This window comes from Haemaphysalis longicornis, unplaced genomic scaffold, assembly GCF_048455015.1.
Source record: "Haemaphysalis longicornis isolate Haplotype H1 unplaced genomic scaffold, Haemaphysalis longicornis Haplotype H1 scaffold_3, whole genome shotgun sequence".
In the NCBI taxonomy this organism is placed as follows: Eukaryota; Metazoa; Arthropoda; class Arachnida; order Ixodida; family Ixodidae; genus Haemaphysalis; species Haemaphysalis longicornis.
Genome location: NW_027526335.1, coordinates 102,181,731 through 102,206,837, shown reverse-complemented (window position 1 = coordinate 102,206,837; position 25,107 = coordinate 102,181,731). Strand labels below are relative to the sequence as shown.

The 25,107-nt window shown below is 47.1% G+C and overlaps 1 protein-coding gene across 7 annotated transcripts in view; it reads right to left on the bottom strand.

Moving 5' to 3' along the window:
• Positions 1-25,107, bottom strand: part of LOC144174969 (cell adhesion molecule Dscam1-like) — a 550,580-nt gene that overhangs the window by 129,138 nt on the left and 396,335 nt on the right. For all 7 annotated transcript variants that reach the window (XR_013323566.1, XM_077703961.1, XM_077703960.1 and 4 more), the window contains exons 7-10: positions 20,923-21,330; positions 16,701-16,862; positions 15,112-15,396; positions 3,847-3,966 (exon numbers count right to left, since the gene is read on the bottom strand). Coding sequence is in view for 6 of the 7 variants with exons in the window: in XM_077703961.1 (XP_077560087.1) it covers positions 3,847-3,966; positions 15,112-15,396; positions 16,701-16,862; positions 20,923-21,330 (975 nt within the window). In the remaining variant the exon portion in view is untranslated. The remainder of the gene's footprint in view (positions 1-3,846; positions 3,967-15,111; positions 15,397-16,700; positions 16,863-20,922; positions 21,331-25,107) is intronic.

Sequence of the window (25,107 nt, the reverse complement as noted above, 5' to 3'; positions counted from 1 at the left end):
GGGAGGCAGTGAGAGAGCGCGTGCCGCCCTCCCCCTGACAATTTCGCCAAACACTATGACGATAGTCGCTCAGCATACTGCCCTCCCCGCGCACTTTCACCACAGTTTCATCCGCCGTTTTCTTCCTGCCTTCGTCGCTCGGTTACAACGCCGTCACCATCGCCACCGCGAGGCTCCAGTCTCCGCTACCGATGAAGGGACACAGAGCGAAATTGGAAGAAAAAAATCTCAGCGCGTGCAGAGCGGGTTGTCGACAGTAGAACAGTTGGTGGCATTGCAGTGACGCTGCGTTCTGAGCACCGCCCACAGATGTCAAATCGAAGCACGTCCCGCCTTTTCCCCGCCCGGAAGGCCCATGGTACGGCGTCTCGTGGCGTCCTGCCACCACACGGGTGCGCTCTAAAGTGGAGAGTGAAGAACGTGCAGCTCCGGGTAGGCGCGAAATAGGGCGGAATGGAAATGATGACGCGAAATGTCTATACTGGTGAACAACAAAAGAAGCGGAAGTCTGCCAATGCCGCTCCTAAAGAGAGCGAATGTGCCCACTGATACGGGCGAAACACAAAGCAGGCTTAGCGCAGCGTGCAACGAGCGTGCGAAAAACGCAGTGTTGCGGGCTTCTGAATGAGGAACAAGGCGGGCGCATCTGGACGAGCCTCACATTGATGACAAAGAGGGGTGACATGCTCACGCGCTGTTCGCAAGATTCCCCACCGGATGTTTTACATCTCAGCCGCTATAATTTGATGCAGCTTTGATAGAAATAACATGAAGCCATGGAACCTAACTCGTTCCAGCCGCATCGCAAAGTGTAACGGACAGCCCTATGTTTGGTTGTTGTGAGTCCTGCCAGGTTTTCCGTAAAGTAATTACTTCAGAAAAACGCTAAATCGCAAATTATAAACCAACTTTCTTTGTTTTTGGTACTCATTTGGACTGCGCCTCGTTTAATGTGCTCGTTAATATTAAGTATCATCAAACTGAAATTAAAAGCGCATTTGTCGCTCATTTTGCAGTACAATTTCTGTTGTCATTTTAACAGCTTCGCTGTCCAGTCATCTGAGCAAGGCTGAGTGTCGATCATTTTTCCCCTGTGAGCTTGACTACCGCAGTCCAGGTCGGCGACGCAGCGGGGTTTTTGTCGCAGGCGTGTCTCATGGCTTGCGTGCCGATGCCAAGATGCGTGATGCGTCGCATTAGGACGTTAGAAAGCGCGCGCCCGGTGTTCGGATGCTTCCCTCGGTTCTCGTTCCCCTCCGTGCGCATGCGCAGAAACAATATCGATTCTCTCTTCTTTGTTGCTCTGAACCGAGCAGTGCACTCTCCGTGCACGGCGACAGCCGACTACGGTGACAATCGTTGCCCAGGGCGAAGACAAATACGTCAAAGAAGATCGAGTGTATTTTTTACCGGCAGGCATTATTCATGAACTATTTCGCCAGTTATAAAATTTCATCGAGTGTAATACAAAAGTATTATGTGCTCCAGGAGGTTGAAAACATGACGTTGTGAGGAGCGCATGGCGTCAAAATCGCACGTGCCTTTAACTATTCAAACAAAAATGTGGAAGAGGCGGGAAACGAAACGAGACGCCCGAGGTGAGAGGTAACTTAACCACACTGAGCACACTTTCGAGCTACACCAAAAATCTGCTTGCGTAATTTGAATGGCGATGCTCTACTATTGCATGGCGTACAAGTCATGCTGGTGCCGTAACATTACCGTGATACAGATTAGTAGCTTGTCCTTAGGGAGTTCCGCATGGTCATCGGAATGGTTCCATAATTGCTCAAGAGATTGACTAGTGACAACGAGAGCTGCCGTCATAAATTCACAATCGATACACGTAATCCAAGATGGACATGAGGTTAGCATATCCACCCACACTTTCTATATACCAACTCAAGGGGACCGGCTAGTGAAGATCATAGCTGCCGTAGCGGCCCATGGCCGCTTCACCTCATTCCTCTTGTGCCAATGTTTTTGCGTTCAAAGAGGATAATGATGGTGAAGTGGCTCCTGCAATTTTTTAAAGCGAAGCTTTCAGCCTCTCACTGATGTCGTCTGTAGTCCACCCAAAGCGCACTGCAGAAAAGCCAACTTTTTGTTACGATGATGATGATCGTGGGTGAAGTGAAGCAAAAATTAAAAAGCTTCCCGTGGTCGGAATCGAGCCTGCGTCGCACTCGTTATGAAGCCGAATTCTATCCGATTGCTTTATTCTAGCATGCTCTAAGCAGTTAGGATTTGGAGACGGGTGCATGGACGTGCAAAATCAGACAGAAAATGCACCCCTCCGTTAAACACGACTATGGTTGAACGCTAGGGAAAGTCATGGAACACCTGCATCGGTGAAGCACTGGAGAGTACAGTAGCAGTGCTGTAAATCGTCCCGATAAGAAATACCTTCTGTGTATGATAAGGTGGTGTGATGTCGGTCCGCTGGCTTCTGAGTTTTGGTTTGGTGTTGGACTTGAATTTGACAGGCATGCCGTTCCCTTATAGTTGTCGTTTCGACAGAGGTTGGTTGATTTTTTTTTGTTCCTTCTCTGCACAAAAATTGCAATTCAGGTTACTACCCGCTGCGGTGGCTCTGTTGCTAAGGCGGTGTGCTGCTGAGCCCAAGGTCTCTGGTTCGATTCCCGGCCGAGGCGGACGCTTTTCTAATGGGGTTGAAAAGCGGAAACACCCGTGTGTTCGAAAATTCTGCACGCGCGAAAGTTCCCCAGGTGGTCTGAATTAATCCGGAGCCCTCCACTACGGTGCGCCTCATGGCCTGTCTAGCGTCAGCACGTTTAACCTCTCAATCATCATGAATTATTTTTCGTAGCTTGACGACCTGGTTGTTTTGGCAGGCATTGTCACGTTGGCCGCAGTTTACCGAAAGATTGCTAGAGGAGACAACAGCGGGTTGCTAGGAGTACGACCACACCACGACGGCAGTTTTCGAAGCTCTGGAAAGTCCAAAAATACCATTAAAAAATTGGAGGGCCATACAGCTTAATAAAAGCAGCATTCAACTACATGGTTCAACGCGGAGATTTTGAGAGAGAAAGTTAGGAATGAAAAACCCGCTCAGAAAAGGAGAGAGAAAGGCAGTGAAGTTAAGTATCACACTTGGTAGAGTTGCGTGAAAAAAACTGCTCCGAGGAAAGTAACGAAGAGATCAAGAAGTATTTTAACAAAATTGCTTCAATTTGACGGTGTGGCGACAAAAAATCAGCTATTTCTCTTTTTTTTTTTTTTTGTCAGCGCTCACAGTGAGGAGGTTGCACTCGTACCCATAAGATGTTGTGGATTGAAATGCTGATATATTGCAGACACGCACACGACGAATCTACGAGAACGTAAGTAAAGGTCCACAAGTCATCGCGCAGGACTTTCACTACCTTCCTAGTACGCTTCTAAACTTTTGAGCTGATGGAGGATTGGATTCCTCTAAAACACGGTCTGAGAAATATTGTTCCGGGACACCACGAACCGTTTCATAACTGTTGACAATAATTTTGAACCTCGCGCTATGAAAAAAAGCGCTGGTCATTTTGTTACCACGCTGTGAAAATGGCTGAGTGGATTTACATAAATGACACAAAAGGAAGCCACCCGCACACCGGGACTGTTTCAGATCAAACGGCTCAAAAGATTTCGAATCCAGGGATTCAGCCCTATGGGGTGCCAGAAAACGTCCGGCGGGTTGCTTCCTCACGTGGTCTCTTGTTATTAGACGTGTGCGCCGTTATCCGTGACGTTCTGCACGCACGGCCAATCCCGTGAGAACGCGCGCAAAATCAACCCTGCTGAAGGTTCTCCAGCATGTCATTAAGTTTCGCTTCAGGATTTACTTACGTATCATCTTCTTCCACCTAATCTGAGGATGCGGCACGCCGTCGGCTTGGCAGTCGATGATAACGCTTTCGCCCAGAATACCGGCCTTGTCTGTCGGTTGCTTGCGCCAGTAGGGTGGAACTGCAGAATGGAAAACACAGCACAAGATAAGCAAATGAAAGGATCGCTGTGCCTCTGAAGAAATAACGAAGCATTTTTTTTGCAGCATATCAATATTCGCATTAGCGAAAAGCGCAAATTAACACGAGGACAGAGAATAGAACAACAACATAGACAAGACGAAGCGCTTATCTATTCGCCGGCGTGCGTAAACAACAACAACCTTATTTCCCAAGGTGATAAAAATCAGAATAAGGGAGTTCGAAGGACGATGCAGAGGGGCGGAGTAAGACAGCTCCAAAGGGGAGCGTGTGAGTGAAAGTATGGGTTACACGGAATCTGAAAAGCTCTGAAAAAAAAGTTCTGGTGTCCACCCTTAGGTGAGACAAATTACGCCCGCTGCTGGACTTTCCTTTCTATGGTAGCTAAAAATAATTCATTCATCCATTTGAATGAACGCTTTCATTCTTTTTTTCCTGTATCTAATGAGTGCGAAAGCTATAGCTATCGCCAACACCGAGCGGCACTCAGGGATTTGCACGTGTTAACTTGCTTGGTTTCTTTTGTTAGAATATTCTTTAATCTGGCAATCGAATGCGTTTATTACTACAACAGAAAGCATGCCGCCTAATGGCTGCTTACCGCTTGGGTGACGTCACTTAAGCGCGCAAACAAGACACAAGGCTGAGAAACAAGAGAGAGCTTTAGAGCTTGTTTCTAGGTTATAATGGGTACAGACCAGTAGTACTTGGCTGAGATACTTTGTGGCCCCGTATTCTAAATACTGGATGTACCTGTTGACCAAGTTCTGAAAGCGCTTCATTTCTTTTTCAAAAACAAAAAGCTGAAGACGTGTTGCAGGGCCTCCAAAAGGAACACATTAGACGCAAATAACGTAAGAAGTCATTTTACTCTAGTTCATTGCACTTGTTCCCATGACAAGGAAAGCAAGATAATAAATACTCTCTGAAACACACGAGTGAAATATCTCTTAAAGGAGTACTGACACCAAATTTAGAGGCCTAAATAACGATATAATTGGCTTCAGTAGTTTGTACAGATTACCCACAGAAATTTTTGGAGCGATCCGAGGCTGGAAACGCATCAAAAATCGATTTTAATTGCCCTGGCCGCGAACTATTACAAATCGGCAGCACTAGCGAAATCGCTTGGGGTGTGACGTCAGGCTATCCGCGATTTTGCGGCCGATTCAGCATGACGTCATACAGTTGTTTCCGGAACCGGAAGCGATAGCCTGCGCTGTTGTTGCGGGCGGTCTCGCTTCGATAGGAGGTTTGGCTTGGCTGCGGTACCGTTGTGAGCAAGGCTTGCGAAGTGCGCACTTCACGTTTCCGCGCATGTATTGCCATCTCTCGACCGGTCGGCGCACCGCCCGCCGCGCGCCGCGGGGGGCCGGTCAGCGTATACGCTTGCATCGCGGCAGATATCTGATCGCCGCTTTTAAAATAAGCCCTGATAACAATCCCAAGCACAATTTTTCACCACACTAACACCTACTTTCTCGCATGTGGAACTTCATTTTAACGATCAGATTGATTCAGAAGAGCAGCGACAAGCGGTTGCTACCGTCTTGCTACCGTGGTCTGCGCCGGATCGAGCCGCTGAGTGTCCGAGCTGGCAGGCGCGGCCGGCGTGTGCGCGAACTGTTTCCGAAGGCAGGAAACGCTTCACGATTGCCTGCTTTATCCATTTTTTGCGATTAAACGCGCGGGATCTACAAATTCAGCTCAGCGATAGTCGTAGTTGACCATGGAGCAAAAACGGTGGGCGGAGCGACGCCGACGACGCATCGCATGCACGCATCGGGTCATGTGTCTCAAATTCACGCGTACGACTAGTCGTGGTGACAGTCGTAACGATCAGTCGCATGCGAATCGAGTGTACAAATCGTACATGTGTCCAGCGCTTTAGTGTGAACCGCGTGCAATCCGTAGCAGACGATGCAGCGAACGTCCCTGACGTCACGGAGACCATGACGTCACGGTCCGACGTCACGGAGACCGTGACGTCAGGCAGTCCGCTTGCAGGCTCTCCTCCGAACGGCCATTTTCCCGCGCGGCGACCGAATTTGAAAGTGGTTGCAATAAACGTGCTATAATTAATTATATGTTGGTGGCTGACGCCTTTCGGTTCGATTTTCGTAATTACTGGGACCATAGGTATTCCTTACAGCATAAAAACTGAAAGCGAGAAATTTCGTGTCAGTACTCCTTTAAAGGCAACACAATCCTCAAACGGGCACTGCTGCAAGAGAAATAGAAGAAGCAAATAAAACTTCGTTCGTAAATGCCGTTATTGTTCCGTGTGGCCGGCGAAACATCGACTAAGATAAAATCAACGCTTCCGCGCAGTCATTGAAATTCTGTAATAGTGAGCCTAAAGAACCCTTGGGACTCGATATAACAAAGTACGTGCGAATTTATTATTATAATGAAACATTGTAACATTACAGCCTTGTTTTCTCGACACCGATAGATTTAAATACTTATTGCGTCCACTGTGATACGCGCCGCGCTCCTTTTTCCCGATTTCACCATAACGCCTCCTCAACGCCGGAAAGCCGCAAATGTGCCTAGCGGCAAGCATTTCGCTTTCGAAAAATGTTATCAGGTGATACATCACGCCTCTTTTTCGTTTTTTTTTTTTTGGTATCCGTTCAATACTACTTTACTTTTCCCTCCTTTAAAGTTGACGTGCTTGTTCTGGGGGGTTCGCAAAAAATTTCTGCTGCTTGAGCGACGCTCCTGGCTTTTTCAGCGAGCATTCTTGATTGAAGATGGAGCCAGTTTTGGCCGCAGACTTATTCGAAATCCGCGGCGGGCGTTATAAATTGTCCGGTGCAGACAATATGATTAGGATAAATTACCAGAACTTCCTCTCTTACCGTCCCGATTGGCCGTGATTTCACCGCGCGCGACGCCGAGAGTTGTCTATCTAGGCTCCCGGATACAAACAAGAAAAGAAAATGAAGCCTGGAACAATAAGCGAACGACCTAAGACGAGTCGCAAAATATGGCAGTTTCACTAAAAAAAGACAGAAACGGATAGTTGAAGGCTCCGTACGCGAAGAAGATGGCTCCAGTTGTATGTGCAATCTTTTTCTTTTTTCTGCTCTTAGCAGCCGCGCCTACGGTTGGCGTCAGCGATGGCGCCCCAAATGCTTATTTATGGCTTCTTAGCGTTCCACGGTCGAGCAAGACTTCGCGGGAAGAATCTAGACGCCTCAAGTATATCATGAACAATGGTCGTAGCGGCTGCTTCGCTCAAAGCATCTTGGTCTCAAGATCGCAGAAGGTTAGACGCGAAAAACAAGAGGTGCGAACATCTTAATGAATTACTTAGATTTTTTTTCCTGCGTGCTTATTTGTTTTTATCCTAAAAACGCACCGTGCAAAGCACGCCGTGGAAAATAAATGAAAGCGGATAGCGCTCGCCGTAGTATCCAGAAATCGTAGTTGGTTGCAACCTTATACGCCCGCTGTATGTGTTTGCGTGCATGCCTCTCTGTTTGTATGTGTTCTGCGCCTTCGGTCAGGCAAACTTGTCACGCACGCAGTTTGCAGTCCATAAATTTGTCCGCAGTTAAGTGCGCAACGCTGAATACGACCACAAGTGAGGTATGTTTTGTTCGTTGTGGTAGAATACATGCACAATGTTAAGGGCGGTCGCGTGCCTTTACTATCATACTCATGTTCTACCGAACCAAACAAACAATTTTTTTTTGTGGTCACATTCAGCGTTGCATATTTTACACCAGAAACATATCGACGGCCAACTGCGAGCCTGACTACTTTGCCTACCAAAGGCACATGAGAAAAGCTCTGCTTTACGGCACAACCGCGGAAAAATATACACAAAAGTGTCCGAGCCCGGTATAGCATATTTTACAGACTGAAGTAGACATAACCTGCAGTCGAAATAAATATATTACTACTTCATGGACTTTCTATGGTACGCAGTACACTAAGGGAGAAAATTTCTGAGAGCTCTCTAAAAGTCGAAACAGCGAGTCAGCGAGCTACGTTATTTTTCATTGTTCCATACCGGGCTGAACGTGCAGAAACGCGCATTACATCCGAGGTAAATAACCCCATTTTACAGCAGTGCCCCTTTAGATCTGAGAAAATGTATCGCCTGGTCTGGCGTCTACAGCAGCTTTTATTCTCGACGCAGGGCTCAGGGAAGTTTGTCGCGAGTACCGACATCATTACTCCAAGGTCATCTATAAATTTGTGACGTGGGCTGTGGAAGTTTTTTTGTATTCTCGTAAAAGTTCGCGCTATAATGAATAAGCTCCGAAGTCAAAATCGAGGCGAAGGCACTAGCCAAAGGCTTCAAAAGGAAGACCTCCGCTCTTTCTTCCTTGGTTTTGCGTGTAGACCCAGTGGGACGGTTAGGCCACGCTTTTTCCGCAAAGTGGATTTCTTTTGGTATCTCTTTTGTACTTGTTTTAGTACTTTACTTTCGATGGAAGTGCAGAAAATATCAAGATCCCAAGTATCGTAGCGCACCTGCAACATTCCCAGCCCCTCGCCATAAGTTACTTCGATGTAGCTTAGATCATGTAGAGACAGTACATTCTCTCTGCCTCGAAGGAATAGTGATTCGGCGCAGCGTTTAAATGCAGTGGCTTTGTGCCCAATTTGTGCCCACTTTGTGTATCCAGCGGATATATATATATATATATATATATATATATATATATATATATATATATATATATATATATATATATATATATATATATATATATATATATATATATATATATGTACCTGAACCCAATCCGCTTATTTTGCAGCCTAGCAAAGTGTTGACTAATCAAAGAGCTTTAAATCAGGGACGCACGCTGCGTTCGCACGATTTTCTGTAGATGGCACAGCCGAACCATCTCACATTTTCATTACTATAACTAGTAGATTCCTGACTCCTCTCCTTCCCCCCGTCGCACACACAGGCACACATACACGCACATCCAATTAAAATCGCGTTACACCTTGCATAAATTAGAATCACACGGGAAACAAAAACCTAATTTTGTACAGCGGTTGCTACCTACCTGGATCGTCCGGTGTTCCCGCCGACGTTCTGACGACTTTATAATGCAACACGGCTTAAACTCATTTGCATCCGCTAGCCTCCGCGATGACTCGCCGCGCGCCGATGCATCAGAAAACTCTTTCGTCTAATCCGATCTCTGTCAACTGGCTATTGTTTAATGTTGCTTCACAGCTTGGCTATTGTCATTAAGCTTAGCTGCGAACGCAAACGCTTTTCATGGGGGAGGAGAAAATAAAACTAAAACTCTTCAGTGATGAGATTTCGGGGCACGTTGTTAAAGATCCACAGATGGTCTAACTTAATACGTAACTCTTCACTGCTACGTGTTTCATAGCCAAAGTGTAGCTAAAACACCTAAAATGTGAACAAACGTCAATGTTGTCAGGAAATTCAGGGACTAATTCTTGTTTGCCCACCTCTTTGACAGAGACCGCCGGCAAACAAGCTTGTATCAACCATGCAAAAGCCTCAACCACATGCACCCACTGTGTGTTTTTCTGGTTGTTGCCGTCATGATTGTTATTTTTGGCGTTGTTGCTATTATTCGCCTCATTCATTCTTATCTCACTCTTGCTATTACCGCTATTGTCGCTGTTACAGCTTTTGTAACCGTTGCCGCTGTTTCTGTGTAGAGCAGCAGCCTTTGAGTAGACAGGATTCGTGCAAATGACAGGACAAACAGAGGGAAAACCCCACTCCGCACAGCGTAGAATAGCAATCCGGGTTTATTTACAGCGCGCATATGTACTACATAAGGCCACCTGGCAAACAACAGGAAAGCCATTATTCGTAGAACGCAAGCCACCAGCAACCAGGAACTTCACATCAAACTTGCCATTCAAGTAAGCCATTTCTTAACTCCTCAGGGATTTCTTTGCTCATTATTTCACGTTGATTATTTCATGCAAAATCTTCATGCAGGACGAACAAGCAAAACGAAACGTTGCCCCTGTTGCTTTATTTCCAGGAGATACAAGAAACCATGCTCCAAGCCAGGCGAAGTGGGAATGGAACACTCTCAGCTGCAATGGTGATTCGCATGGCGGCACGGCGCTTCAGCGTTTAAAGCGCAGCTTTAGTGTTATCACTGATGGCGTCTGTAACGCGAAAACGTCGAGGTGAAAGAAAAAAAAACGCATCCCGTGACCGGAATCGAACCTTGGACCCTCGCGTTATGAAGACAGCGTCTATTCGATTGCTCCGTGGTTTGGAAAACTTGGACGACAGCCGAAGAATCCGTCACCAGAAAGCTTCGCGTCCAACCACCCTCATTGTTTGACGGAGGTGCGCATGATTTGTAGTATATATTAGGACAAAGCTATATGGTAAGATTGGACGCATTTGAATCCGGTGTAGTTGGCCTGGATTAGATGTAATTGTGTTGTATCGGATTCGTGTAGCTCTTGCAGTGCAGAAATGCACCATACGGTGCTAAGTTATTGCGTTTAAATATAAAAAAAAAGGTTTCGCGTATGCAATACAAGGACATAGCAATTTTTTCGAGTTTTTTATATGAATACGTTTCTTCCGGCCCAACAAACTATAAAGTAGCCTTGTGATTACAATTTTAGCGCCCCCATCTTAATATACGTCGAACTGTCCTGCTCCTCGGGGAAATATAATCTCAAGCCTCACCAAAGAACAAGAGCGCCACCTCCGAGGCATTCAGACAAACACATTTCCCCACCCCACTAGAGCCCACATTCTGGCCCCCACCCTGTACTCCTCGCAATGCCGCTTCTGCGAGGCTCCGGGCACCCTCTACCATATCATTTGGGGCTGTGATAAGAACCCCCACCTACCCCCCCTGCCTTTCCCCTCCCCTGAGCACTGGGAGAGAGCACTGTCCAGCTCGGACCCTGACGACCAGCTTTGGCTGGTGCAGCGAGCCCAAGAAGCCGGACGGACTCAAGGGGTCCTGGAATGAGGACTCTTCCCCAGGGCTGACAGCTTCAGATACACGTTTATTCCTCCTCCTCCTCATGGAGAGTCCAGCGGATAACGAGTAATCCATGAAACTGCATGAACGCAGCAATGTAGAACCATTGACGGATACGGACGCACGCATCGCAAAGCTATTCTTGCGCGAATGCTTTCCCGCCGCCTTAGGACGTGACGCTTTCTAGGGCAGCATGCCAGAGTGTCTCCTTTATCACGTCTTTCTGCCATTGCTGGCTATTTATTTCACGAGCCCGAATGTTCACAGCTGCGCGACAATTCCGCGTCGCGCTGCGTCGTCCTCTCACCTCGTTAGAGCTCCGCCATTGTGTCGCGACGACACGGAGAATAATTGCGTCGGCGCGTGCGCAACAATGTTGGAGACAGCGTCGTCGCTTCCGATCGAAATCAGTATTTGGAGCAGAGACGTCGCGACAAGGCACCCGAAAATGATAGCGTGTCACCGAGGAGGGAAACCGGGCGTATACGTACGCCTTACGTGACCGGCATCGAACGTCGCCCCTTTCCTCCTTGCCGGAAGCCTGGTTTCGTCAACTCCCCCTTCCTTCCTTCTTTCTTTGTATACCGTTCTTTCTCGCACATCCTTCGTCGCGAAAACGTTTTCAAGAACTGCGACGTATAGGCCTTTATCCTGGTCGCGCAAACTTCGCGCTACTGGTTTTCTTCGCCCAAGTTTTACTCTGTTTACTCGGGCGTTGCCTTTTTTTCTCGTTCTTTCCCTCTTTCTTCTCCTGGCGGGCGCACCTCTGAAAGGCGGAAGCGAATTGCATCAAGCGTAAAATGAGACCAGTGTGATTGAAGTGTATGTGATAAAATGACACATCCGGTAGGATGTGGGGTGCGTGTATTCTTTCCCTGCAAAACTTTCAGCATCGGAAAAAGGAGGATAGCAAACGTAAAGCTGCTTTTTCTTATAAAGCTTTATTCGCGTACGCAGCTGGAATAAATTCCGCGTGTTTTGACGAGAAAATTGTATATTTTCCAGCACTTCGATGAACAACTCAGCTCTGCAAGGCGGCATGATTCGTAATTCACGAATTTGAAGTCGAACCGACCCGTTAGTAACAGACGTATAAAAGTCGTTTCAGGCGTGAAATGAGATCACGAAACAAGTATGACAAGCTAATGTGGACTGGCTCTGATTAGGAATTAGTTTCGGCCTTTTTATTTAGCCCGAGTTAAGAAATAGCCTACATAATTTCGAAGTCGAGGAGTCCATTGGAATTATTAGCGGAGAAAAATGTATAGACAGGGTGATAGTATGACAGCGCCACCCTTGGGCACGAAGCGCAACTGAGGGGAATAATACGTCGTCCAAATATTTAATTTACGAGGCAATCATTTCTGCCTTTGCCCCCAGGCTAACATTGCCTTACCCATTCCGTACACGCTGACAGCCGAAGTATTTTTCCGAAGGCACACAAACATAGTTTCCAATCTATAGTAGCGACAAGAATAAAAGCAATCTTTTTAATGCTTTTGTTCGGGTAAACATAAGACACGCTCATTAACTTGCTGCGGAAAGGGTCAGGAAAATGGTCATTTGCATACAACTCATTTGTCCTTCCCTTAGGAGGGTCCCTACAATACCATCGGCCTGAAAGGAAGCCTCAAAGGGCGGGGAGGAACAGCGTTATAACTTCTTTGTCAGGTGTTTGACCATATTTGTCACTTCCGAGGGCTCGCTATACGAACCGGAAAGTTAATATAGGCGGCCAGGTATGAATATTATTGGCATGTCTTTTTTCTTTTTTTTTCGTCGTGGAAATATTAGCCTATGTTATGAAAATCTCCTCGGATGACAGTCCGGAAAATGATCGAGGCGGGCACGGAGCGCAAATAGTAATATGCCGCTGGTTTTTTCGTTTATTCTTCGTTTGCATTCGGCTGTGACAACCGGTTGTGTTCCCGCGTGCGCCCTATATTTGCCACGCACTTCATTAGCCTCAGTAGCGCGACAAGGGACGACGATGTGATATTGGCGTGTTCTCACAGGGGCAAAAAAAAAAAATAGAGCCGTTATGAGAGACGAAGTTTGTTGGACAAAAGCAAACTACAACTGAGCACAAACGCCGGTTCCATATCAAGCGTTTCTGGCTTCGTTTGTAACCATTTTCCACAGTGAATATAACGAGGAAAGTTACGAGTTTGTCAAAAATTTTGCTCGAAACTTTCAAGGTTGCAATTTATACTTAACCGAATTCGGTTTCGTTTCTGTGGGAAGTTTTCATGCCAGACTTTTGTGTGGACAATTTGTTCGTTTTTTTTTCTTTGCACCAAGATGTTCTTAGCTCACGCCAAAAACAATTATTAACGCGAAGCTTCATTGACCTTACTGATCCGCTGTACGCCAATACGCCCTGCAGGGAGGTGAACCGGCGAACTCTCTCTCTGACGATGATGATGATGAATGATCGTGGGAGATTCGAAAGAAAACAAAAAACGCTTCCTGTGGCCGGAATCGAACTTCGGACCCTCGCGCTATGAAGCCGGCGTCTACCCGACTGCGCCATTTCGACTTTTTTTTTCTTTATTGCCTGTCTTTGCTGTACACATTACGAACAAAAAAAACTATTAAAAAATGTGAAAAGACACCAGCACGTCACTTGCTAGTGTGCGATTGTTAAAAAGGCCGAAGCCATGCCACACCTTCCAATACATTTAACCAGTCAGGTGGACAAGGTTGGGTTTTACACACTTCTCAGATGTCCCGTACACTCTGGCAGAACAACTGTCTGCTCGGCCTCACATCAACATCATTATGGGGAACTGCATTCCAGATTTCCACACACTATGCAGAGCCAGCAACATCAAAAGATCATACGGAACGCCGCCGTAGTTTTCAACCCCCAAGAACCTGATTCCGTGACTTTTTTCCTTTTATTGTTCTTTGTTATTGTTCTTTTATTTTATTGTTCTTTTAATCCTTTTTTTACTGTTCTCTGCAAAACGTCCCACAGGAACACCCCGTCCAAACAGTCTATGAATGCGTGTTCTACTGTTTCTGTCTCCTTACAAACCAAGCAGTCAGGGCCCCAGCGAACAAGCAAACCTTTTTGAATCATCCATGTTTTAACAGCTAATACTTCCGCGTGCATTTCAATGAAAAAAACTTCACATAAGGCGGGACGATCATTTTTTTCACCCTCTGACAGACATACATCTTCTCCTGTCCCTGCACTGTATAGGGATCTGTACAAAGGAGTCGCCAAAGTCGTGTCAAGAAGGTCTCTATACAGCCCTTTCCTGCGCAAGCTAGCCAGATACTCGAAAGAAAACTGTGTGAATAAAAATCTTGCCGCAAGTACAACCTCACGTAGATAGCCATGAATGCCACCATCCCGAACACAAGTGACAACGATTTCGGGCAAAACTGTACCCAAGCGCACTTGACACACCATGCGCAAAAAAGGGTATTGCACATCACGCAGAAAAAGAAAGCGGTTGACTACCTGGCTCAGAAAAAGGTGCGTCAGAGAAAGTCCCCCACAGCGCACTCGTCTAAACAGGTTGGTTCGGCTTGTGCGCTCCCATGCTCAATTTCGACATGGTCGTACTGAACGCCAAGGAGCACGAACAGATTCGCGCCGTACACCCCAAACTCAAACGTTAGGCATACGGAGTGCACACCCAAGAGTTGCTGTGGGTATTCTAGAAAAGTGATGCGTACCTCCACAGTAGTACATACTCGCAGCGTGCGATTGGCCAACCAAAGAATCCACCACGAGAAAGCTTTGCGCTCAACCATTGTCATCGTTAGACGGAGTGGTGCATGATTTTGTTTTCCTACTGCATACAGGAAGAAATGACGTGATGATAAGGTTCAACAGTTAGCATCTTGGTCAATGTTCGGCATCAGCCAAGACTGTGATTACAATGCGATGATCATTTCTTGCGCCTGGAGCGAGAGACCCAGCGAGCTACGCCACTCTCTCTCGACTACGCGGGATCGACAGCTGAGCCACAATACCAGCGACGACATCAACTTCAAATCATCGCTAAAAGTACACCCTTCATCTCTACAATTACGATTCGGCTTCCTAACAGACGCCCTAATATTATAAACCACACGGATGTGTTTTGCAAGAGGCGTTTGAACGAACAGAGCAGGCAACAGGGGCGCACCTTTGACGGTCATGGTGGCCGACCGGTTGACAGCGGCGGCTGGGTTTCGTGCGACGCAGGTGTAGTTGCCGCTGTGCTGCGGCCCCACCGAGTGGAAGGTGAGCGAGGAGGTGAAGGGGTTGAGCATCTCGGTGTGCGCGCCCAGGTCGGGCCCCAGCGGCCGGCCGTCTTTGAGCCAGCCGATGAACACCGGAGGGTCGCCGTCGATGACCACGCACACCACCACGCTGCGCATGCCCTCCTCAAGGTCGCTCGGGAACTTGAACGGGTCCACCTTGGGCCCCACTGTCCCGCCATAGCGGTAAGGAGGAGATCCCGGGTCAGTAGATAATGTGAGGGATGAACAAGAGCAAAGTACGTTGTGGCTATGGGCCTCAATAATAACCGCATTATGGATCCGAGTAAACTGGGTCATTTGAGGACGTTCTCCGGCGTCGATCGTAGTCAATCTCACAAGGGAGTTTATATTCGCAATAATCAAGCTAAATACTCTCATGAAGGCCCCAGTGCTAACTTAAAACTGCGTTTTTCTTGTGGGCAGCGGATACGTTTGTTTTCGTCTTTGTTACTTTCCTGTGTGTTGCTTTCGTGCCTCATATTCAAGTTATTTTCTTTAACAATGTGCAAGTCTGGGCCAGTGGACGGTTTATGTCGCGCTTACTTGGGTGCTCTGTTTTCTTATTCTTAATAAGCTGCGCTCAAGTAGTCACTAGTTCTTTTTTTTTTACTGTTTTCACTCTTAGGCCTAACGCTACGCACAGAACTAGCGTTTGAGCCGTTCCTGATTTATCTTTGTGAGTGTTAATGGTTCGTACACCGAATCGTTCAAGAAGGACATTCTGCAGAATTAATGTAGCCCCTTTTATTTTCTGCGACTTGGTGACCAAAGGAACAGCATCGCTGTTTAACAAGTTAAGTATTTTCACATAAAGTACGGGAGCCTCCATTTCTGGTAGCAATTGAAAAAAATCAGATCTCATTGCGGAGTTGTCACATTTTTAGTGACCATGAGAGGTCTAAATACGAGAACTCTAAATGCTGCGACTTACCGTTTGCTCTCTCGTCTGCCCCAAAAGCTGCTTGGAAAAACTTCATCTGTTGCTCCCTCTATAGGGCTCTACGTACCATCTAGCCTCACACGTTCGCTTCTGTGTTCCCATGATAAGATCGTTGCCTCTGTGGCAACATTTCACGGTAATCGTAACGACAGAATAGGGAAAACATTGAAAGAATGTTTTACGAGTTCATGGTCACCACAACTAGCATGTGCTGTTTTAACTAACCAGACCATGGGTTCTGTCTTTTGTACCATTCTAGAAACAGTTTGAGTTTCTGGCGTAAAACTACATGATTATGATGCCGGGGTAATTTCCAGTGCTTCACACCAACCAAATCTTTCGTGCACTGTAGCGGCATGACTAACCATTCAAAAACAAGGCCTTTCTGAATTTGAAAACCCCTCTTGTTAACTGTAGCTCGTAACATGCCGCTAGGAAACGTCAGCTAATATATCACAGGGACTAATTATTTGCATTTTAGATACAGGCCACAATAGAAGAAGACTTGACAACTATGTGGAGACTCCGTACCCATGACGTGGACGTGAAGCGGCCTCCTGGCCACGTCACCCCTTCCGTTCTCGGCGACGCATTCGTACGTTCCTTCGTCCGCCTTACGGTTCACCTCGGACAGGACGAGCGTGCCGTTGGCATGCACGAGCTGCCGGTGTCCGCTTGGGAGTGTTCTTCCGTCTGAAAGAATAAAACCGATCAGGTGCGGCGATCGTGTATTTACGCACTAATATTGATTACTGAGCAAAATAAGGTCGCTGTCATTCTGGCTCACACAAGGGCACATTAATTGAGTGGGGAACGCCAGGTAACGGTAAAAAATCCCTGGCCATATCCACTAACGGGAAACCTGAGGAAAGGCGAAGCACGCCGTGTACGCGGGTGTTTCCCACAGCAAAATCGCTGCTAATGGGCAATGAGAGACAAAAGACGATTTTCTTTGAACTATATGCATATGTGCATTTATTATGTACAATCAGCAATCGCGTAACTAATCCCAGTCACTATGCGTAATGTATTTATCAAGTTCTCCCGCGTCCTAATGCTCCTGGTGCCGATGAAGCTCCTACGCTTCCAAGTCGTAGATCGTGCCGAGTTCACATAGAGGTATACGGCTTTACTGTAAAAGTCTCGGCTCTTTGAAGCACGAGCTGTTCTAGCGCGAGGCGTTGGAAAACGAGTGTCCCGGTGTGTTTTTTAGTACGCGTTACGTTCTTTCGCGAGGCGTTGGAAAAGGAGTGTCCCGGTGTACCGTGAATACACAAGACGACGACAGGAGACGCCGACAGCCCGAGCCCCTAAGTTGCTTCGCCCCTAAAAGTACAAAAGACAGACGACACAAGCGGGAGGGTGGCTATGGAGGGATGATGACAGAAGGATAGAGAGGCAACATACATGATGGAGTGACGAACAGAAAGAATTCTGGTGTAGGAGATGCCACCATTAGGTTCACACTTGATAGAATCATGATAAATTGGCAGTCACACAGGTCTCCGTCTTGGTAAAGATGTCCAAAGGCGGATGACGATGATGATGGTGACGATGGATATCTGGTGTGTCACACGACATAAGTGTTCCCTTGCTGTGGATGTGGGAATACCACTTTAATAAACCAGTCAAAGACATGATTCTAGTATCTATACCTTGATCAGTTACCTGAATGTCTCGCTGGCACGCCTACCTGCCTAACTGCACTACCCGTGATTCGGAAGCCTCTAACAGCTTTCCGAAATCTTACAGATTGCAGAGGTGTAGGCAGGGTTTTTTTCTTTTCTTTTCATGCAGGCTCTATGCGGTTGCAACCCCCTGTATATATATTTTCCTTGTTTTCCGAGTAAATTTAAGTTGAGAGCCAGCCCCTGTTTTGTCTTTCCCTTGTATGTTTTTTGTGTTGTGTTGCGCTGTAATATTCATGAATCCATGCCAACTAGCTAAGCTCACCACTTCCAAAAACAGCATCCATGTGATGCCGAGCCTGTTCGTGTCCATGAACAAGAACACTCATTTATTGGTACTGCTCCTTATAATCTTCAGTTTGTCGAAACATTGAATGATGCCTATGGCCTTTTACTTAACTCAAGGCTGGTGAGCGCTCGCCGCGTAAAATGTTTGCTTAATGCCTGCAGGCGTGCAAAATAAGCGCGAAACTGCTACGCCGATACGAAGCAGAAGCGTTTAGAAAGCCCACGAGAGGGGGTACGTGTTCGTTAGGTGTGTTACATTCGGGAAGGCGTCCCCTAACCGCGCTCCATCGCCTCCTTCATGTGAGGTAGCATGGTGGTGAGCGGCCAGCAAAAGTTGCTGCCTTGGTGATAACAAGAAGCCGAGGGCAAACTTAAATGGCTTACTGCACGGCGAGAGATGAGCCTAAGAAATACAGGAACAATACTCTTCCGGGCGAGCTTACAACATAGACGAACAGGGCGACAGCATGAATTCGCTGCTGAAAAGCGAAGGCGAACTATCCACCGAGAGTGTGGGTTTTATACACAATACCCGTAATGGCGGCGAGGCTTTTTCAGTGGCTCTGTGCACACGGCCCGAAAGTAGTACAGACACACACAACATTCTTTCCAAGTTCGTGACGGGCCGGCAGTACCGGCCAACGCTGAGTATGAGAGAGGGGGGGAGAGGAAATCTCAGCTGCGGCGTCCGCTTTTGGTAGCCGCCGAGATTGAGTTACTGACAGCCAGATGCCCGGGCGCCGTCCGTTCTCCGGCAAGCTGTAACTTGTCCGGGGAGGCTTTCTTACACAGCATCGGAGCACTCCGCAGGTTGCAGCACGCGCGAAAAGGGTAGCGGCGCGTTGAATCGTAACAGGCCTTGCATTCACTGAGATGAAGGAGACGCGATTTTAGGCTCTATTGAGCACACCAAAGCTTGATTGTAAGAGTTCTAAAAAAGAAAGTTCGCCTATAGCTGTTAATCTGTCTAACTGTTTTTTGCTGAATCTTTGTTATCTCGAATAAAGAGAAATTTAAACAAATTTTTGGCGAAAACCCTCAACGAAACGTGAAGCGAGGCGCGTTATAGGGGAAGAATAAAGAAACGTCAAAAAAAATTATCGAACACTTGAAGCGATCAAAACAGAACATGTAGTAGCCTGAACCTTGTGAGTACGTTAAGAAAAGCGTATTTCTGTTAATCAGGGTCTAAGGGTCATTCTTGGCGAGGTTAATATGAAAACTCCCGAACTGGGAGAAGTGGATGAGGAAATGTTGGAGAGCAGTTTTTTTTTGTTTGTTTGAGGTAATGACGGGAAAGGAGGTTGTTAGGGCGGCCGCAAATCAAGGCCCTCTGCCGCAACGCCATGGCGGAAGACGCAGAAAGAAGGCAGGCAGCACCTGTCCGAAGCGATGGGCGTAGGGAGCCACTGAATACAGTTTGAAAGAAGAAAGAAAACCAGCCGAGGGTCATAAGCAGGCACTTCTTGGAAGAATGAGGGTTTCAAATATGGTACAAGACCAAAAGAAGAAAACCCTCAACACCAAGTTTTCTCCTCGTAGAGTGGCACTCTGTCCGCCCGGTGTCCAGGCAGGCAGCTGTTATGGCCGTTGTTTAGAACCAACACAATGAAGGCTGCGAGCACAAACAGGAGAACGAAAACCCCATGCGCGTCCCTTTCCTTTTTTTTTTTCACTAGAGGATGATCAGGTACTTGAGCAATACTTGTTTCATCTTCGACGAAGGAAAACAGATGGAACAGAAGGATGACCGGATGCACTTTGAGGGTAACCAGAGAACGCGTGTACTGCCTCGGTGGCGAACAATTATCTCCTGATCTTTGCTGCGAATTGACAACAGCTCCATTACTTTCCATCGCGTTCAATTTAGAATCATTCGGAACTTGCGACGTGGCTCTGTAAATTTTTTATGTGTGAACATTTCCTTTAATAAAAATAGGCAGCCTCAGTTCACCGCACACGAAGTTCATTTTGGTAAAGACAAGTTATGAGTACGATGCAAGAGTTTGCAGCATGACTTGCCATTTTTACTTTAACCGATACAGTCACTGCTGCCTACAATGACTTAAAAACCGAAAACTTCCCTGCAGAAGTTTGTGTCGGATATTTGTTGCCTCTATTTCTGCTTTTTCGTGGCAGTAGACAGGAAAATACAACGGCGGGGAAATACCGCAAGAGAAAATAAACGAGCCAACGTTGGGGAAATCCGGTTCTCACGTGAGCACACAGATACTCTGTCGAGTGAGCTGCAGAACACCATTACGTCTAATGGAGCCTTCACACCATGGACCGCATGCCTAGGTTTCACCCGCAATCTGGGCATTGCGTTATGCAACATCCCCGACTAGTCCCTCGTAGCCTTATTTGGGGTTGAGTAATGCTCAGAACTTTTGTTCCATAGATACCGGCTAAGCCCACTACCCTCCAAAGTTCCCGGCCCCCTTCATACCTCCATGGAAACAGCTACTCCACAGCACCGCACAGAGCGGCCCATGCTCGATGACACAGCAAGTGCAACGTTGCACCGTTCGTACAGGCGATCTTTCACCAGTTCCAAGTTGGGTGAGTTGGTAGGTGTTCATAAATAATCACAGCGCGAAATACGGGACATATAGAAGGACAGCGCCTTCTGTGGTTAGTCTTCTGTCTGTCCCGTCTTTCGCGCTGTGATTAGTTATGATCTTTCACCCTTCAGAAATCCGCATACCTATGCAAGCAGGATACCTCTGCAAGGCTTCGAAAGCTTCCTTGTGCATGGAGCGGGCAAACGCGCTCACCTCTCTCCCATCGAATGGCGGTGAGCGGATAGCCTCCGACGGGGCAGTGCACGACCAGAGTTCCCCCGGAGAGCGCGGTGACGTTGCCCATGAGGCGTATGGCCGGCGGCCCGTAGACGTTGACGCGGGCCACGTGCGCCACGGAGCCCACGTCGTTGGCGGCCCGGCAGCGGTACACGCCGCCGTCCTCTGGCCGCACGCTGCTGATGTTGACGTAGCTGACGACGCGATTGTCCCTTGTCACGTAGTCTCCCACGCGGTAGCGGATAGTCTCGGGAAGGTGGCGGCCGTCCAGGTCCCACGTGACCTGGGGCAGCGGGTTCCCCGTGGCGGTGCAGCGCAGGGACACCGAGCCTCCCGGCTTGTGGATCGACTCGGAGAACACGCTTTCCAGCACCGGAGGCTCGTCTGCGGTGGTTCCGGGAACGTTAATAAGGAAAACATGATTCGCGAACGCACAGCTGTGCTCCGATTAGAGGCGTCACGGGTCGCTGTTATTCATTAAAATTCTTGACGAACTGAATTTCTTCATCGATTGATTGATTGATTGATTGTTTAATTGATTGATTGATTGATTGATTGATTGATTGATTGATTGATTGATTGATTGATTGATTGATTGATTGATTGATTGATTGATTGATTGATTGATTGATTGATTGATTGATTGATTGATATTATGAATTTCCCCGCTTTATTAAGCAGCGACGTGTGATTTGCCGTATTTATAATTACGCACCTCAACTACGTCGTGCATCAACTTGGTGCGCGAACAACAAATACGCAATACATGACAAAGGAAGATATCCTGGTCTGCACTTGACAATGTGAAAGCATTTAACTCAACCTTTTGTATATCAGACCTTTCCTTGTTACGGTCACCATAGTCGCAGAGATTCTTTATGGCTTGCAGTCTATATGGGGTGAAGAGGGGAAGCTGGGATCGAAGAAACTGCCGCTTCCATCCACAGTACCTCAATCACTGTGGTTGTGATGTCGGGTGTACTTTGCGCTAGGGAGAAAAAATGGAAAAGAGGGACTGAAGGAAACGTTCGCGGAGTTAGAGTACCGTCATGAGTTTGCTAGGGCGCGTCTGGGATGATAGGGGAACCCCTGTAGCAGTACCTATGAAAGGGGCAGGGTTATGAAGGTGCGAGCAGTTATGGGTATCCTAGGGTGAAGGCTGCCTAAATTCGTTAGCTCTATGCGTTGATGTCGAAGCAGTATGCGGACGCCACAAGAAAACAGCGCAACTGAGATGATGAAAGAACTAAAAAAAAGCTAACAGTAAGCCTTTATGATATCGGCATGTAGCGTTCTACGGCGAAAATATTGTCGCCGAGGCTCGAGAAGGTCCTTTAGGAAGGGGACCCTATGAGGAGATTTCGAGGTTGGAGAATTTCTGAAAGTCAGACTGCAGTACCAAAAAAAAAAAGCCCTTTATACAAAAACACAATTCTCCTGCAACGTATTAGGAATATGTGTGTAGGCATAGGTACTGCAAATTAAAGAAAGGTGCTGTCTGTGTCTCGAAAGAAATTTACATTTAAAACAATACATTCGCTTATACTTCTTGGAATAGGTTCCTAAAAGGGATGGCTTAATTAATTCGCTTGTGCTTCGGCAGTTCCAATGCTAGATTAGTTAATTTTAAGCAGTCTCGCAAGTCGAATAGTGCCACCGTCTTTTTATCTTTTTTTTCGTAGGGTCTGCGCAGTACCAGTTTGCGCGTGGACGCACCCGAAATTGTGTGATTAGTACAAATGAAGTTCTAATCTAGGTTGGGTATATTCTATTCTGGGACTATGCAATCGTGTTGCAAGATGTCTAGGTTGTCCTTTGTGGAAAAGTCGGTGTTGGGAGGGAATTCGGGTAAAACGTTTCGGGGTTCTCGTGTTTTCATTCGAAAGCAATAAAGGGACACTGACGGCGACTAGCAAGTTGGGCTCAGGCGAAAGTTCAACTGCCCCAAAGCCCTCTCAGCATTTATCCAGCGACGAAGGATGCTTTAATTGCCGATAAATTACCAATGGAAAAACGCATTTAATTACTCGCGCCATTTCATGACTTCAAGAAAAAGAGCGCTACAAACCACAACAGAAAAAAAAAAACGAAGGTCAAGACGTTTTTTCTTTTTCTGTCGTGGTTTGCAGCGCTCTTTTTCTTGGAGCAATATGCACCAACTATCCAGCCCAACAGCATATTTTACTAAAGTACCATTTCGTGACGTTTCGCGTGACGCAAATGAAGTCAGGAAGCGAGTGAGACAGCCATGTCATCTAGCAAGAAAGTAAAACCTACCCAGCGAACCATCGGGGTAACAGGAGCCACTGGTCGCGCACTCGGTGCATACGACGAAACAACTTGGCCGCCCTACATTTCCTGCCACTCTCTGTGCGTCAATCTTGGTGCCGCACGGGACGTGAGGTGATGGTTAAACAATGTGCGGTGCGGCTTCTTTACCTACAAGACGTCTAGCGGACAGCGCAACCCCAGCGAGAACAACGAAAGAGCCGTCCTTTTGAGTTCAATTTTCGTTATGGGTAGTCGGGTTTTAGTCGCTTCGATGCACTCGGCTTAAAAACGTGGCAGCATCTGTTAGTTTAGCGTTTAACAGCGCGCAACTATAAATGGTTGCTGCCCGCTACGTCGGCACCGCGACGTGAGTTTTAGTAGAACTTTTCGTCAGTTTTCCGTCGCGATATGGTAATGCTTATGGCGCCATCTGTTGAATGTTTTGAGAAGCCATTTGCCTATTAGCCCATCTGCCAGAAGTGTGTCTAGAGCTTTTGCGAGCGCCCAAACCACTACTAGCAAATGCCTTGGCGCCAGTATGGAATTAAAAAAAACGGGCATAACATGATACAAATATCATTTTACCTAAGTACGCACCGTAGTGGAAGCATAGCAGCACACAACACCCAGAATCAAAAGCCCGGCTTGGCGCACACATTTCTTTGAACTTCAAGGTCATCATGAAATTGTTTCGAACAAGCACATCGCCACGGCATGCCCTCTGAGGCCGAAGCGCGAATTTAACAGGCGATCGATTGCCTCCTGTTCGTCGTAAGGGTAGCACTCGCTTCTTGCAATTTACGGGGGCAAACAAGTCCCTTCACTTCGGCGCAAGCCGGGAAGGGATTTAAAAAATTGCGCACACTCTACATACCTGTTGAGGGGTTTAATCATCGCTAGTGATAATTACAACATAGTAATCACAGTCCATTCTCAGGAGCACTGCGTCCAATTTCATCGCGAACGGAACGGGACCGCAACACACACACACACACAGCTTCGGCTGCCGGCTTGGGTGCGAAACTTCGTTCGGGCAGACAGCGCTACGTGAGGGTGTACAAAACTGGTTCTATAAGACGCAAATTACTGTCGACAGAACAGCGAACCGTGGAAGGCGGACGCGCTAGTTGCTTCCGTGATGTAATCAAGGGGATAACAGACATGGGACTACTCCGAACCTGCAATAACCATCGCAACCGCCACCGGCACCACGGCTTCGCAGATTGCAAATGTCGGCACGGCTTCAATTATACCTGTACGTTTATAATTGTGTATGATATTAAAGTTAACGCGCAGAGAAATATTTTATGTTTCTTTGATAGCTTGTGGGCGCGGTTTCGTTCTGTTGTTTGTTACGTGACTCGCGGCATATCCGCTCAGTCACCGTTTACGTCATCACTGCTGGGTGACTGACAGCTTCATGTTTTGTTATTTACGCGATTATTTTCAAGTTACTGCCTTAGAGACTGGTCTTCTCGTATTATGCGGGTGCCCCTCTATCTATTTACACCAACTTTGGTTTTCGCTTCAGTGTCCCTTTAAGTGTCTCGTCGTGCGAAAACCAGCGTTGTCGTTGTTGTCAGGTGCAAAAAAAGGGCCTCAGCAGTACAAAGTGAAAAACACATACAAAAATGGCGGCGTCTGTGCCAAAGTGCACATGAGTTATAATATAAATGAAGTAGTTCATTTAACTGGAAAAAAATACTGGCTCCAGTGGCACTCATACAGCAATGAAACCTGGGTATATGGAGTTGAAATTCAGTGCGTTAAAATTAGGCTAAATCATTGCATGTTGACCGCGAGGGAAAAAAGTCAAAGGCGTACAGCCCTGCAGTCATATCTCAGAACACATTCGGGTCACATTGCTGAGATACGGTGGTTTTCCTTTAC